The sequence below is a fragment of the Sander lucioperca genome, chromosome 14 (assembly GCF_008315115.2).
Source record: "Sander lucioperca isolate FBNREF2018 chromosome 14, SLUC_FBN_1.2, whole genome shotgun sequence".
NCBI lineage: Eukaryota > Metazoa > Chordata > Actinopteri > Perciformes > Percidae > Sander > Sander lucioperca.
In genome coordinates, this window is record NC_050186.1 from 26,361,722 (window position 1) to 26,375,304 (window position 13,583).

Consider the following 13,583-nt stretch of genomic DNA (forward strand, 5'->3'; position numbering starts at 1 on the left):
TGATCCTTGCGCCTCAATCCTCGATCCTCAATCCTCGAGGAAGGAATAAGAGCTTTGAGACGGACCAGAACGACTTCCGGTTCTAGCAAGGAGTTATCAAATAAGAGTCTTGGGATCCACCCGCTGACTCAAGTGACATCACTCGAGGCAGTTTATCAGACTCAGCGCAGCTCCCTCACAAAATACTTCACATATGTAGTAATACTTTTATCTGTTTAAAGGTCTTGGGGAGTATTACTAGATGAAATCAGAGGAGCTCCTCTTCAGCAGTATCAGCTCAAGAGAAACGTGGAACAATCAGGTTTAGTCATAGCATCACAAACTCAAACTCAGGACAAAGAATCAAATCCAAATGTTTTTAATGAAGGTTCTTGACAGGCAAACAAAAGTCAAAAACAGTATCAAAAAACAAGACAGAGTCCAAGAGGTAAAAAACACAGGAGATCGCAAAGGAGAGTGGTGTTAAAAAACCCGGAAAAACTCAGGAGACTTCTAGTTAAACTGCTCAAACAAACTTAGTAGTACAAAAGCCCAGAAGATCAACTTCACTTTACAGGAGACAAATACTGGAAGATCTGGCAACGCACTGAAGCAACAATACTGAGGGAGCCCGTATGCCATGTAGAGACGAGACCAGACAACAGCTGAGGACTGGAGAGGGTTTTTGTAGATGGGTTAAGGAGCTGAAACAGGCAACAGGTGAGGAGTGCTAATAGGCTGGGGATAGTGAATGATGATACTGATTGAGTGGAAAATGGGGTAGTGGGCGTGGCTGAGGGAGAGCCCAGTGCAGGTGTGACACATAGGTTAGTATTTGGAGTGCTTAAATCACCAGCTTCAATGTCTGTGTGAATGATAAGGTGTTTGGTTAAAGGGTGGAGAGCTTAGAAATGTACAATACAAGTCTGTACAGAAGAGTCACCCAACCTGTCAGAAGGGCCCGAAACCTCTACTGTTGCCTCGCAGGAATGTTGTTTGAGAGGTGGCAGACAATTGGCCGATCCTCTGCAGGTGACAAGAACCATGTCTGAAAATCATCTGCACAGAGATGGGTGGAGACACTGCAGAGGGAGTTAAATACTGCGATGAACACCTGAGATCTTTAAACCGGGGTGGGAAGACTGTCTGCAGTAGCACAGGTAAGGTTTTAGGTTGTTTAAATATATGCATACCTATTTGAGTCAACTGTGAATTATTAGTTTTTCTTTCTTGTTTTCTTTTTTCCCTCTATACAGCGATCGTTTCTCTTTCAGGTTAGAACTTTTCCAGCTAAGTATCATGGCCTTCTTCAAGAAATTCTTCACTCATGTCATCCCTCAGAAAGACCCCGACAAGAGCACCGTCACAGTGAGTATCAGATCACCCAGCTACAACTAGTTATGAGCAGGATACATCTGTTGTTGGCTGACTGCAGTTTTGTTTAATATATTTAATATGGATCACCCTCCAGTTTTTAAAGTTTTGCAATTTAAATAAAAATGTAACATGCATGTGGAAGTTGGTGAGAAGCTGGACATTTTGTTATCTTAGGTGCTTACACTTGAGTATTTGGATTTCCTATTAAAGGTGGAGTCTGCGATGCTGTAGAAAGAATGTTGATATTCAAGCTCAACACCCACAACAAACTCCTTCAGAACAATAGTAGGCTACGTGTCAGATTTACAGTCACCCTCTAGCTCCCACTGCCTTTCTCTTTATACATCCGTAGCCTTTCACCTGTCCTTGTTTCCCATTTACAGAGCAAGGCTATGTATTAACACAAAACTGACAGAAGACCATGAGGAGATATTCACTGCATTTGACAAATAGTGTGTTAGATTACAATCACAGACTCCACCTTTTTTTTGTTCAGCTCTGCCATCTTTTGTGTCACTCTGCCCTGTGATGAAACTGGAATGAATCAAAAAATAATTTTCAAAACTGAAATGATGTGTAGCTTTAAATACCTGATGGTTTGTATCAGCCAGAGTTCGTTAAAAATATCTGTACTTCTGGCTGTTGTTCTAGGTGAAGGATAAGCCCAAACCCCCCTATTACGGAACAGTCACCCCGTATCCGAAATTCGACGCCACGAGTGATGCTTCCACTCTTCAGAGCGCCATTAAAAGTAAAAGTATGTGTTAACCCTTAAAAATGATCTCATGCCTTTTTTAAGTTTGGGTTGTTTCTAAATGTTTTTTGCAGATGGTGTACAATTTTAAAGGTAAAGAACTCTTAACAATTAAAACGTGAATGTTTCCTCGAAACGAAAGCCATTTTAAGACACAAATCTTCTTTCAAGACTCCACATTTCTGCCGTAGAGGCTGTGCTCTGAGCACTTTTAAAGAAAGTAAAGTACAACTTATCCCTCACAGAAGTGGACAAGGATGTGATCTTTGCCATCCTGGTGAAGAGAAGTAACGAGCAGAGACAGAAGATCAAGGCCGTGTATGAAGCGTCCGCTGGGCAGGTGAGTGATCCATTTCTCGAGTTAGTTTCTCCAAGAGTCGAGTATGGTCAAATAAACCCGCTCCAAATCTGCCAGTGCAAATGAAAGATGAGCTCGCAGATGTCTGGTTTACAGGCTATTATGTTTTAGCATGTCATAGATGAACATTTGAATAAAGTTTTAAAAAGAAACATTTAAAGTAACTCAAGGCCCCCATACCTCACCCGAATCTATGTTTTATCGTTCCAGATGTTTCAGATCGCCTGATGTGCTCATATTATGTTTTTTGGCTTTTTCCCTTTCCTTTTATTGTTATATCTTTTTTTTTTTTTTTTTTTTTTGTGCACGTTATAGGGGTACAAAGTGAAAAAGCCCAAAATCCACCCCAAAGGGACTTACCATCTCCAACAGAAAACACTGTTCACAAACTGCTCCAAACAGCTCTATTGTAGTCCAGCCTTTACTTCAGGGACGAACGTGCATCACTTCGTAGCACGTTATAATGCTCGCCTAGCTGCTAGCGTGGCACGCCCTCATACTCTGCTTCTGACTGGCTAGTAGTCCTTACCTAGCTACTGCGCATGTGCGACTCCCAACAAAGATGGAACAGAAGTGAGATGTCTCACTCTGTAGCTAAACAGAGAGCTCAACACACAGGGTGAAAAGAGGAGCTGCAGCAATGTGCAGTGCAACAAAAATATGGTGTTTTTTTGAAAATTAAACCATGTAAACCTATTCTGCTATAACTTCAATACAATTATGAACCTGAAAATGAGCATAATATGAGCACTTTTAAAGTAATTAACTCAAGCAAATCTCATGAAATGTAAGGAAATTGAATGTGGTCCTACCCTGTAATTTCTACTTGTGGCCACAGCGACCGACCTTGCACGGTAGCTGGATTCACGCAAGATTACGATATCACGCGAAAATTGTGGGATTACATATGACACAGAAATCCATCTTGTCAGGCTTCAACCTAATGCATTTTGTGTCTGAACTAGCAGCTCACCGACCCAATCAGTGTCCGGTCAGGAGCTACTGCCAGCTACGGGTGTGGCTTAGGCGTGTGACTGCCGCGACTGTTTGTTTGTTCAAAACAACAGTGGCGGACGTGATAGACAGATGCTTCATCAAATCACCTGCCAGAATTTCTCACTTTGGCACACCTAGTGGTGGTACCAAAAAAAGGCAGTGTGGCAGATGTAATATAAAAAAAAAGAAACGCACACTATGGTTTTAATTTTCTGCAAAAGTCTGTCTGTTTTGAAATACCATGAATATAATGTACCCATGATGCCTTGGTGTGTCTTGCAGAGTTTGGATAAAGCGCTGCAGTCGGTTCTCCACTCACATTTAGAGGATTTGTCTCTGGCTCTGATCTCGACGCCCGCTCACTTTGATGCCTACCTGTTCAGGAAGGCCACAAAGGTAAATATCAGCATCTTGTGTACCAAATATCACATGAGATTTCCAAATGTCACTCTCCATGACTGTGCTACTTTCTGTAGTTATCAGTTTGACCCCTAATATGTTTAATGCTTGTATAACAATTTGTAATTAAACGAGTCCTATAAAAGTATTGTTACCCTTAAATGTTTTAGATTTGGTCACTCCAAGCATTTTCTCTCTTCCAACAGGGTTTGGGCACCCGTGAACACATCCTGGTGGAGATCCTGGCAACAAGAACAAACCAAGAGATTCGAGACCTCAAGAGGGTCTACAAAGAAGGTTTGCTACTCCTGTTAAATAGTTGGTGAACAAGCTCAGCTCTGAGTTCCTGAAAAGGTTTTCACATTTTACATAACATGTTATGTATTTACCTGACACTCTTTAATGTCTCCGTGCACGCAGCAGAAGCACAACACTGAATTCTTAAAGGCGCTGACACACCAGCCCGATTATCGGCCGTCGGACAGTCTGGCGAGGTCGGTGACTCGAGTCTGTTTGGTGTGTTCCGTGCCGTCGTCAGTTGGCGGAGCCGTCGGCGTTCATTTGGGCCGATTTGACTTGTTGAATCAGCCAGTGGGCAGTCGGACTTAATAACCAATTACCGGAAATGACGAGCGGGATGAGCGTGACGAACAGCTCTCAAAAGCTGACAAATCTTTTAAAATGACCTTTGTCGATCTGAAATGAAGACAGATTCAGCAACTGCATGGCCTATTTCTCGCTTAAAATGTTTTCAGAAACATGTTTCGGTGAACTATTTTTGTAAAATACGAGATCGTATTCCGAATGAGCCGCCATTATGGAAAGACAAAGTCCAGGGTGCTCAGGAAGTTCAGTCAAATGTTTGAAGGTGCTCTTTGGGGTCGGGAATTCAATTAAGTGTAGGAAAAAAAAAAAAAAGGAAAATCCAAGGCACTCTTGTTCAAAATAATTTAAAAACCCTTTTATTTTACTGGCTATTTCATAATATAAAATGTAAAAGACATAGGGAGAAGCAACCCACGCGTAGCGGCGCAGACAGCCTTCTTCAGGGTGTGAGCCGCCATTATGGTCTGGCTTTGAAATTCGGGAGAAGCCAGACCCACGTGATGCGTTCGTCCAATCAGCTGCCAGTTTTTATTTTTTGGGCGACAATACAGCCTGCTGTTATGGAGACGTATTACGTCTCGCGCACGCGCAGGACGTACGCTCAAGTCGGCGTCACTTTGGTGTGTTCCGAGGCACTTTTTTGACCAACTCGGGGAGACTGATCAGTCCAACTGCCTTTTCTGCACAGTCGGTCGTTGGGTTGGTGTGTCAGAGCCTTTAGACAGTGCAGCACTGTAATAACCCAGTCATGATGACTGTAGGCCTCTAAACAACAGTTTTACCCGCTGCAGTCACACTTTGTTCCATTATCTTATTGCATAGTCAGTTATCTTTGTGCTGAAATGTTCTTTGTTCCTCAGTGTACAAAACAGAGCTGGAGGAAGTTATTAAGTCAGAGACCAACGGTGACTTCACCACGGCCCTCCTGGCCATGCTGAAAGCAAACAAAGACGAGAGCACGGAAGTCAACGGTGATCTGGCCAAAAGGGACGCGGAGGTAAAATCAGGAAAATAACGTTTTTAAAGGCACACTGTGTAGGAATTTCTCCCATCTAGCGGTGAAATTGTACTTTGCATTCAAACGAATAGTGCTCTCTAGCACCTTGCTTTTTCAAATGCGTGTTGCAACTACGGTAGCCGTTATGTACCAAGAAGCTATGACAACATGTCTTCCAATTAGGGCTGTCAAACGATAATTTTTTTTTTTTAAATCGCGATTTAATCGCTGAATTTCTATAGTTAATCGCATATATTATCACCTGATTAAAATTCTATTATTTTGCATTTCAGAACTGTTTTTAAGTACATATTAACAATGGAAAGCCATTCTTACCAGTATATCTTGATTGGGAATCAAATGAATGCAAGGAAAGTTACTTTATGAACTTTAAGATTTGTATTTGTTATTTATTTACTGTAAACAAAAGAAAAATGTGTGAATCTGTCATTATTGCACAATTCCTCCAAGTACCTAACTAAAAAACTAAAAATCCCTATCCTTACCAGAGTCAATATAGCGTTTAGTAACTCCTAAATAATTTTGATTACTCACTGACGTCCAGTGATCACCGGTTAATGAGACAGCGTTTGCAGCACCTTGCAGCTGTTGGGTTGCTTTCTCCGTGTCCTACAGGCTGTGTATCCGTGAAAACTACTGTCCCCCTCGACGGCAACGAGACGGGTCAGAACATGCCAACCGTAGTATGTCTTTAAGACCTGAGTCTTCTACGATGCTGACAGGTCTGCAGTTAGTTGCCACCCGTTTCGCAAGAGTTGTAGTCATTTTTTGGGATTTGGTTTCCACAGGTCGGCAAGTAGCACTCTCCAAAATACTGCTTTGCCTGAGTGGGTAGCATGCTAGTGGGTATAGCATCAACCTGAGTCACGTTAATTAGCTCGTATGTGGTAGCTCAAGCTTGACGTGCTTCGGTGATATTTTAATTCGGCTTTACACAATGTGCATATGGCTTTCGACTTGTCTACGAGCCGTCCGGGAGTTTTGGGAAATAAAAAGCGCCATTCAGAACTGTGTTGCTGCTGTCTTTCTCCATCATGCCTGCAGCAGGAGGAAGTATCGCAGCTTGTTAAGTAATGGTGCTGCAAAGGGTCAAAATAGTAGCCTGTCAGGCACGACGCGAAGCCGAGTGAAGTGTAAAATAAATTAATAAATGACGGCATGCGATTTAATGCGATTTAAAAAAAACAACAACAAATGAATGCGTTATGCTCGGCCCTCAATCGCATCGTGATTAAGGCGTTAATGCTGACATCCCTACTTCCAATTTTCGCTTGGGCTTGCCCGTCCGTTGTCAATACAGATAAGAAACTCTTCGCTTACAAGGATAAGTCAGATCATTGGCAGAGGTCATTTTACACCAATGAAGACACATTCATGAAAGAAGACTAAGACTAATATTAACGTCATTTTAACAAAAGGTTTATTAATCCACAAAACTGCTGGGCACTGTAGTTTTTATCAAACGTTACTCAAACAGGACTAAATAATGCATTTGTTGGGGACTATTTTCAGCAGTGGATTACTACACATTTGGTGCTCTAGGGACTATTTCCTGCAGCGGGACAGCGTGTGTGGGATTGAGTCAAAATAAACCAGTGTTTGTGTGTTTATTGTAATGAAGGAGCATATCAAAAGGTGCAACAGTGTGGCTCATTGGCATGCTTTTAATAGTGTTTTTTTTTTTTTTTTGGACAACAATGGAGCTCTATGGCAGAGGAAGTAGAAACATCAGGCTTTAGGTAAACACCCAGTACTTATTAGTAGGATCAGTTGTTGACAATAAGAAAAATATAGAATATCACTAGACTTATTCAGTCATGTAAAAGTGTTGGAGAGAACAATATTAACATTATTATAATATTATATATATTAGGTAATGGCGTGTTACCGTTTGTTTCTGTAGATTCTGTTTGAGGCGGGTGAGAAGACCAAAGGAACCAATGTTTCTGCCTTCATCGACATCCTGACCACACGCAGCGCGCCGCAGCTCTGCAAAAGTGAGTGCCTGAAATGTGTGAGGCTGAATCAGCCAAAACCTTCATTTCAAAGACGACACACTCGCACTCTCTCTCACACACACTTCTGGAAAAACAAGTGGAACCACACTCAGGTAACAGGGCGAACACACCCAGCAGTGTACGAACAATTCTGTGAAAAGTGGAGTCTATTGTTCAGTCTCTGGACGAGTTAATATATTCTTTTTATATATTTTTTTTTTATATTTATGTACACATAGTCTTTCAACATAGCAATGCTCCATGTATCTGTGCTACATGCTTTACAAGACAAGTTCAATAAAGCAAACAAACTTCTGTGAAGGAAATGTTTAAAAAGCATCTCCAGTTTATATTTCATGCCTGGTGCCATACAATAACAGCTTTCTAACTGCAAAATTGTTATTATTGTTCTTCATATTTTGTACTTTGGCTGATACCCATGAATACCTGTTGCTTGACTGTTTACCTGTTAGCGTTCCAGCAGTATGCTACCGTCAGTGACATCACTTTACCTAAAGCCGTGCAACTGGAGCTGAAGGGAGACATTGAAGACTGTCTCATTGACATTGGTAAGGAGGGTTTCTGCATTTCTATCATGATTTGATCAGATTTTTTTTCATTTTTTTTATAAATAAGGAGTTCTTTCAGAGCTTTTCAGTACATGTGGAACACATTTAGGCCCTGAAATCCATTTTTCTCAATCGGCTTCTTACTGTGCGCAATGGGGTCCTACACATGAGATTTCTGTATTTGTGTTTTTGTCTCGGCTCTTCTCACTTGTTTGCTTATGCTACCAGGCCACTGTTAAATCAATTTTGGTCAAAGCACAACCACACGTTCTGGATGAAGCAGATTAGCTGAGTTTTTTTTTTTTTTTTTTTAAGTGTTTTAACTTTATAACTTAAGGAGGCTTTTTTTCCCCCAAACTTTAACTGTGATTGTTGCACATTCAGTAATGGACAATCAATATAATACAGGAATATTTAAGGTTTGAAACTGTTTTCCTTAGACAAGCATTGACTAGTGTTGCTCGACTGATTATATTTATATGGCGAAGCTGTTAACTAGACTACAGGCTGCCATAGTTATCCACATTACAGCCAACAATAGAAAAAGTGAGAATGCGCAACATCCTGGAGAGTAATTCAGGGCCAAAAAATAGAATTGTTTGTCCTGAAGGTGGTTTTATGGAAGCCTGCCCATTAGACTTTGATATTTCTAGGGTACGAGTGAAAAAATTTGGCAACGTGGCTACTCTGAAGGCAAGGTCAGAGGGTCACCAAAGTCCACCAAAAAGACATTTTACACAAATATTTCCAGTTGCGTGGATGGACTGACAGACATAGTCATGCTTAACTTCCACTGCTAGCTGGACAAAAGGGTGTAACAAAAAGTCTCAGTTAAGTCGCAGTCATGCAACATGTGGTATCCATAAAGAGGATGGTGTCCATAAAGAACCAGGAAAACTTAAATGCACAAATAAACAACAATTACCCAACAATTACTGTCTGCACAGTCTAGTCTCCAGCGTGGCACACCATGACCTCAATCAACAAACCATGTATGGACTACTTTAGCCTGAACATAAAACATTATCAAAGTAAATAAAGGAACACTGAGCTGTCACACACAGCAGCATATGGACGGTGCATATTTTCACTGGGAATGTTTGTGTCTCTTTAACTTGTAGTGAAATGTTCCTGGAACACTTCGGCTTTCTTCGCTGAGAAGCTCCATCATGCTATGAAGGTGTGTGTGGGTGTGTGTGTTCCACAAACATTTCTTTGTTGAATGTAGTTTTCATTTCCTGTTTTGCTTATGTCATTTGTAAAAATGTCTTATCATATGTGTCTTTCTTTCAAATGCCTGCTTGGCAATGTTTTTGAAGTAGTTTAAATCAATTGAAAAGTCAGCCGTAATATTCTGCATCCACATGCCAGACTGATCTCAGTAAGTGGCGTATGTATGACACGCCAATTCGTATGCCATTTTGGCGTGTTATCAAGACGCATAATCGCTTTTTAGCGTGTTTATCAACGCAGTTTGGCCTCCATTGATTTACATTACTTTGCGATTGCGTGTCAATTGTATGAAAGGCCGAAAATCCGCATAGGGAGGTTGGTTGGGGTGGTGGATGGGTCAAACACAGGACTTTCACCGAGGAGACCGGGGATCGTGTCCCGCGTGTCACGTTTCCTAAACCCAACCGTCACGGTTTTCTTTTACTAAACCCAATCCCGTTGTTTTCCTAAACCCAACTGTCCAAAAAGCGATTATGCGTCTTGATAACACGCCAAAATGGCATACGAATTGGTGTGTCATACATACGCCTCTTATTGAGATCAGTCTGCAATCCGTCAGCTGTATACGGCGTAGACATACACGCGGATAGCTGCTCAAAATGCAACGTGCTGCTGTATAAGGCGTAGACATACACGCGGATAGCTCAAAATGCGTACAGATAACACGCCACTTGAAAGTGGCGTGTATGTTTACGCGTCATGATGTCACGTTGCACATGCAAACAATATGTCAAACTGACTTTACTTATCAGAAATTGGCTTGTAAATTAATCCTTGTTCTGCAGCTGACTCTCAAATGTCAGATTTTGGAGGACTGGTCCCCATAATGTGATTGGCTATGCAACCAAAACATACACAGATGACACTTAAAGCGTAACTCTCGCCAAAATGCAACCTTGGGTCTTTTTGTGAATGTACCCGAGTCAAACTTTTGTTTTAAAAGCATATTTAGGACGGAATCGCCACTTTTAAGATGTACCGTATTTTTGTTTTTCGGTCAAATGGCCTTTTGAATGGGAGTGCTAGGGGCACTTTTATGCTAGCCTCAAAATAGCTATTTTTAAAACACTAAGAAGGCTCGACACAACATGAGACTTTGCTCTAAGTATCACCAGGGGCTCTACACCTTAACGAAAGCATTGACAACATTGTTTGTGTAAACAGAGTTTACTAAAAGGTTTTGAGCAACTCACTGTAGCTGTTGTTCTTCCGGTCGCTGTCTATTGAGCCAGTCAAAAATAGTCGAGGGGGGGCGGCCTCTAGCTCACCCAGTAAGAGCGTTCGCCCCATGTTGGCTGAGTCCTGCAGCGGCACGGGTTCGAATCCGACCTGCTGCCCTTTGCTGCGCGTCATCCCCCAATCTCTCTCCCCCTTTCATGTCTATCCACTTTCAAATAAAGGGAAAAGCCCCAAAAAAATAATCTTTTAAAAAAAAAAAAAAAGAAAAAAGTCGAGGGAGGAGAGTAAAGATGGAAAGCTCCAAAAGCTTAGTTCCATATAAATGCACGGATAATTCGTTGTTTTGTTGTTAGTGAAACACAATATTGACCTTGTAGTTGGAAAAAGGAGCCTCATATAAGTGACATTTCCTCCTATGGAGTCCGTTCATTCGCATTCGGAGATTGCCTATTTTGGACTGGGAAAATGGCGGATAGCGTAAATAACAACTGCTAACGTGAGTTGCTCAAAACTTTTCTTTTTTAGTAAACTCTGTTTACACAAACAATGTTGTCAATGCTTTCGTTAAGGTGTAGAGCCCCTGGTGATACTTCGAGCAAAGTTTCATGTTGTGTCGAGCCTTCTTAGTGTTTTAAAAATAGCTATTTTGAGGCTAGCATAAAAGTTCCCCTAGCACTCCCATTCAAAAGGCCATTTGACCGAAAATACGGTAAATCTTAAGTGGCGATTCTGTCCTAAATATACTTTTAAACAAAAGTTTGACTCGGGTACATTCACAAAAAGACCCTAGGTTGCATTTTGGCGAGAGTTACGCTTAAATTAAAGGCAGTGTGTAGTAAACCCGCGGAGTGAGGAGATTTGCATGTATTCTACATGTTCACAGGGCCTCGGCACAAATGAGGACACACTGATCCGGGTGCTGGTGAGCCGCTCTGAAATCGACCTGAAGAAGATTGTGCAGGAATACAAGGCCATGTATGGCATCAGCCTACAGGAGGCCATACGGGTAAAATGACATACCTATGAAATATTTTGAATTTTCCTGAATGGCTGCCTTCATGTTCTGTCTTTTACTCATTCAGTACAGAAACAAAAGACAATATAACTAGTATCAGAGTATTTCAGCTGAGCACATCTTTGACTCTGTTTCACAGAGGGACACTAAGGAACATTTTGAGAGTGCCCTGCTTGCACTGTGTGGACCAGAGTGAAATTCGGTTTTCTGAAATTCTGAAACCACTTCACTGGAATTGGAGGCCAACTTGTCCATCGGATGCCGGTGAAGTCTCACAGCTTTCCAAATGATTACAAATACCGTGACCAATCTGTCTTGTTAAATTGATGTAATCCCACCAAGAATAAAGTCTCATACCTATCGTGCCTGTTGTTTGTTTCTCTTTTTGCTTTCATGTGTTGTCATTCTTTTTTTACAATACATTTTTTCACTTGTATATTGAGCTGCAATTCACAACATGGTTAATGGTTTATTACATTAATTAGATACGTTTGAAAAAGATGTGAAAGTGATGGACCACGAGGAAGGTGGAGCAAAAGAAAAGAGGAACTAGAAACATTGGATAGAACTCAAATAAGCAGGACAGCAGGAAATGTATTCAATTGGAAATAAAAGCAACAATGTATTTATTTATTTTTTTTTCATTTCATGTTTATTTGAATAGGGACAGATGCTATGCATGGACATTTGTGCAACAAATCTCCAATGTACAGCATCACAGCATTTATAGCTATTGCTAATTTCCAATTTCCAATGCCCCTTTCCCATGAGTCTATGACACAGACCACTGTCGTCACTGCCAAGCCTTGTGCGAGCCGTATTTGTTTGAATACCAAAGAATTGTAAGAGGTCAAAATTATGAGATACTAAATCTAAATTTTGAGTCTGAATTCATGAAAGGACGAACTCTGAGCTTTCTAAGTAAGTTAGTCAAAGAGCAAGTCGAAATGTTGACTTTAAGTCAAAATGATGAAATCAAGTCAAGTCAGTTTTGTCAGATGTGCTATACATGCATGACATACGGCACAAATGAGATTTCAGTCCTCTCGGACCCACGGTGCAAAATGCAATAAAATAAATAAGTTTTCTATAAGGGACCGGGTATTTATGGAATGGACCACCGGAGGAAAATAGGGGAGGGTCATGTCTTTTTATATTTTGCTGAGGGGAGGGTCATCCAACATTTTTTAGTCTGGGTGGGGGGGGGTCACCCAACTTTTTTATTCATGAAAAGAGCAAAATTTCATATGTGGTGCATATTTATCCATGTAGCTCTCAGTCTCGGCCCCCTAGCAGATGGGTCTGACCGCATACACGGAGTTTGCTGGGGGGGGGCAAGAGGAGCACTGCACCCCTGGTGGCTCAAACGGGTAATTGCATTGTTTAAAAAAATTAGTGGAATAATTACATCTGGCATGACCAGATATTTTATAAATATCTTAAATAACACAAAACAACTAAATGGTGATAGGTAATACAGATTTCATATACTGCTTTGGTAAAAAAAAATATTACCTGGCTGACGATGGGAGCAGCAGGACGCAAAAAAACGAAAGTTACTGTTGCACTAGTCTGGACATCTTGCCGTGCCAACCTTGCAATAAAGGTTTCCTAAATGCCATGTATATACATGTGATGTCAGCTTAATAATTGATTGCGGGTTTTGTGTAGATTTGGACTTTTATACGTTTATTTCACTTTGTTTAAACGGCGAAGTGGAGAGGCCTCGTATGTGACGTTCATATCGGCCTTGCTGGATACACCGTATCATTTACCTTTTTGTGGATCTACTGATCGCTGTGGATTACTTTTTTTGTGTCATTGGATTACGGCAAAATGCGGATCTTTTTTCTCAACGTGTCTTAACGTTTTATGGTGTGACTGCGCTTGGTTTCTGCGTTTGGAGAGGCATCTCAACAGACTGTAGGTCCAACACTGATTGTTCACTGTTACATTTTAGTTGAATTTAAGCGTCTGTCTATTGCGTTCCAAAACAGCCGTGCCGCGATTGGATTTCATAAGAGCGAATTGTTAAATTGTTACAATGTAACTTAAAAAGTTTAAGAGGAGGGAGTGAGGAGGGAGGGAGTTGAGTGTTCTGAC

General features: G+C 41.1%; 1 protein-coding gene across 3 annotated transcripts; it reads left to right on the top strand.

The window, feature by feature from the left end:
• Positions 1 to 1,040: 1,040 nt before the first annotated feature.
• LOC116034844 (annexin A1-like) lies at positions 1,041 to 11,840 on the top strand. Of its 3 annotated transcripts, none has more exons than XM_031277594.1 (12): positions 1,041 to 1,139; positions 1,236 to 1,347; positions 2,008 to 2,113; positions 2,356 to 2,450; positions 3,747 to 3,860; positions 4,070 to 4,160; positions 5,330 to 5,466; positions 7,391 to 7,484; positions 7,958 to 8,053; positions 9,175 to 9,233; positions 11,349 to 11,471; positions 11,620 to 11,840. In XM_031277594.1, the coding sequence occupies exons 2-12, from the start codon at positions 1,279 to 1,281 to the stop codon at positions 11,674 to 11,676; spliced, it is 1,041 nt and encodes a 346-aa protein (XP_031133454.1). In that variant the 5' UTR covers positions 1,041 to 1,139; positions 1,236 to 1,278; the 3' UTR covers positions 11,677 to 11,840. The 3 variants fall into 3 exon arrangements, with proteins under 3 accessions (XP_031133454.1, XP_035847353.1, XP_031133456.1); XM_035991460.1 differs by having other exon boundaries at positions 1,053 to 1,141; positions 1,262 to 1,347; XM_031277596.2 differs by lacking the exon at positions 1,041 to 1,139 and having other exon boundaries at positions 1,234 to 1,347; positions 2,008 to 2,107.
• The last annotated feature ends 1,743 nt before the right edge of the window (positions 11,841 to 13,583 follow it).

Excerpts from the sequence above, each read along its gene's own strand:
- LOC116034844 (XM_031277594.1), top strand. The coding sequence starts at position 1,279 with ATGGCCTTCTTCAAGAAATTCTTCACTCATGTCATCCCTCAGAAAGAC. Across the intron at positions 3,861-4,069 it reads TGTTCAGGAAGGCCACAAAG|GGTTTGGGCACCCGTGAACA; the intron begins GTAAATATCAGC and ends CTCTTCCAACAG. Across the intron at positions 4,161-5,329 it reads CAAGAGGGTCTACAAAGAAG|TGTACAAAACAGAGCTGGAG; the intron begins GTTTGCTACTCC and ends TTTGTTCCTCAG.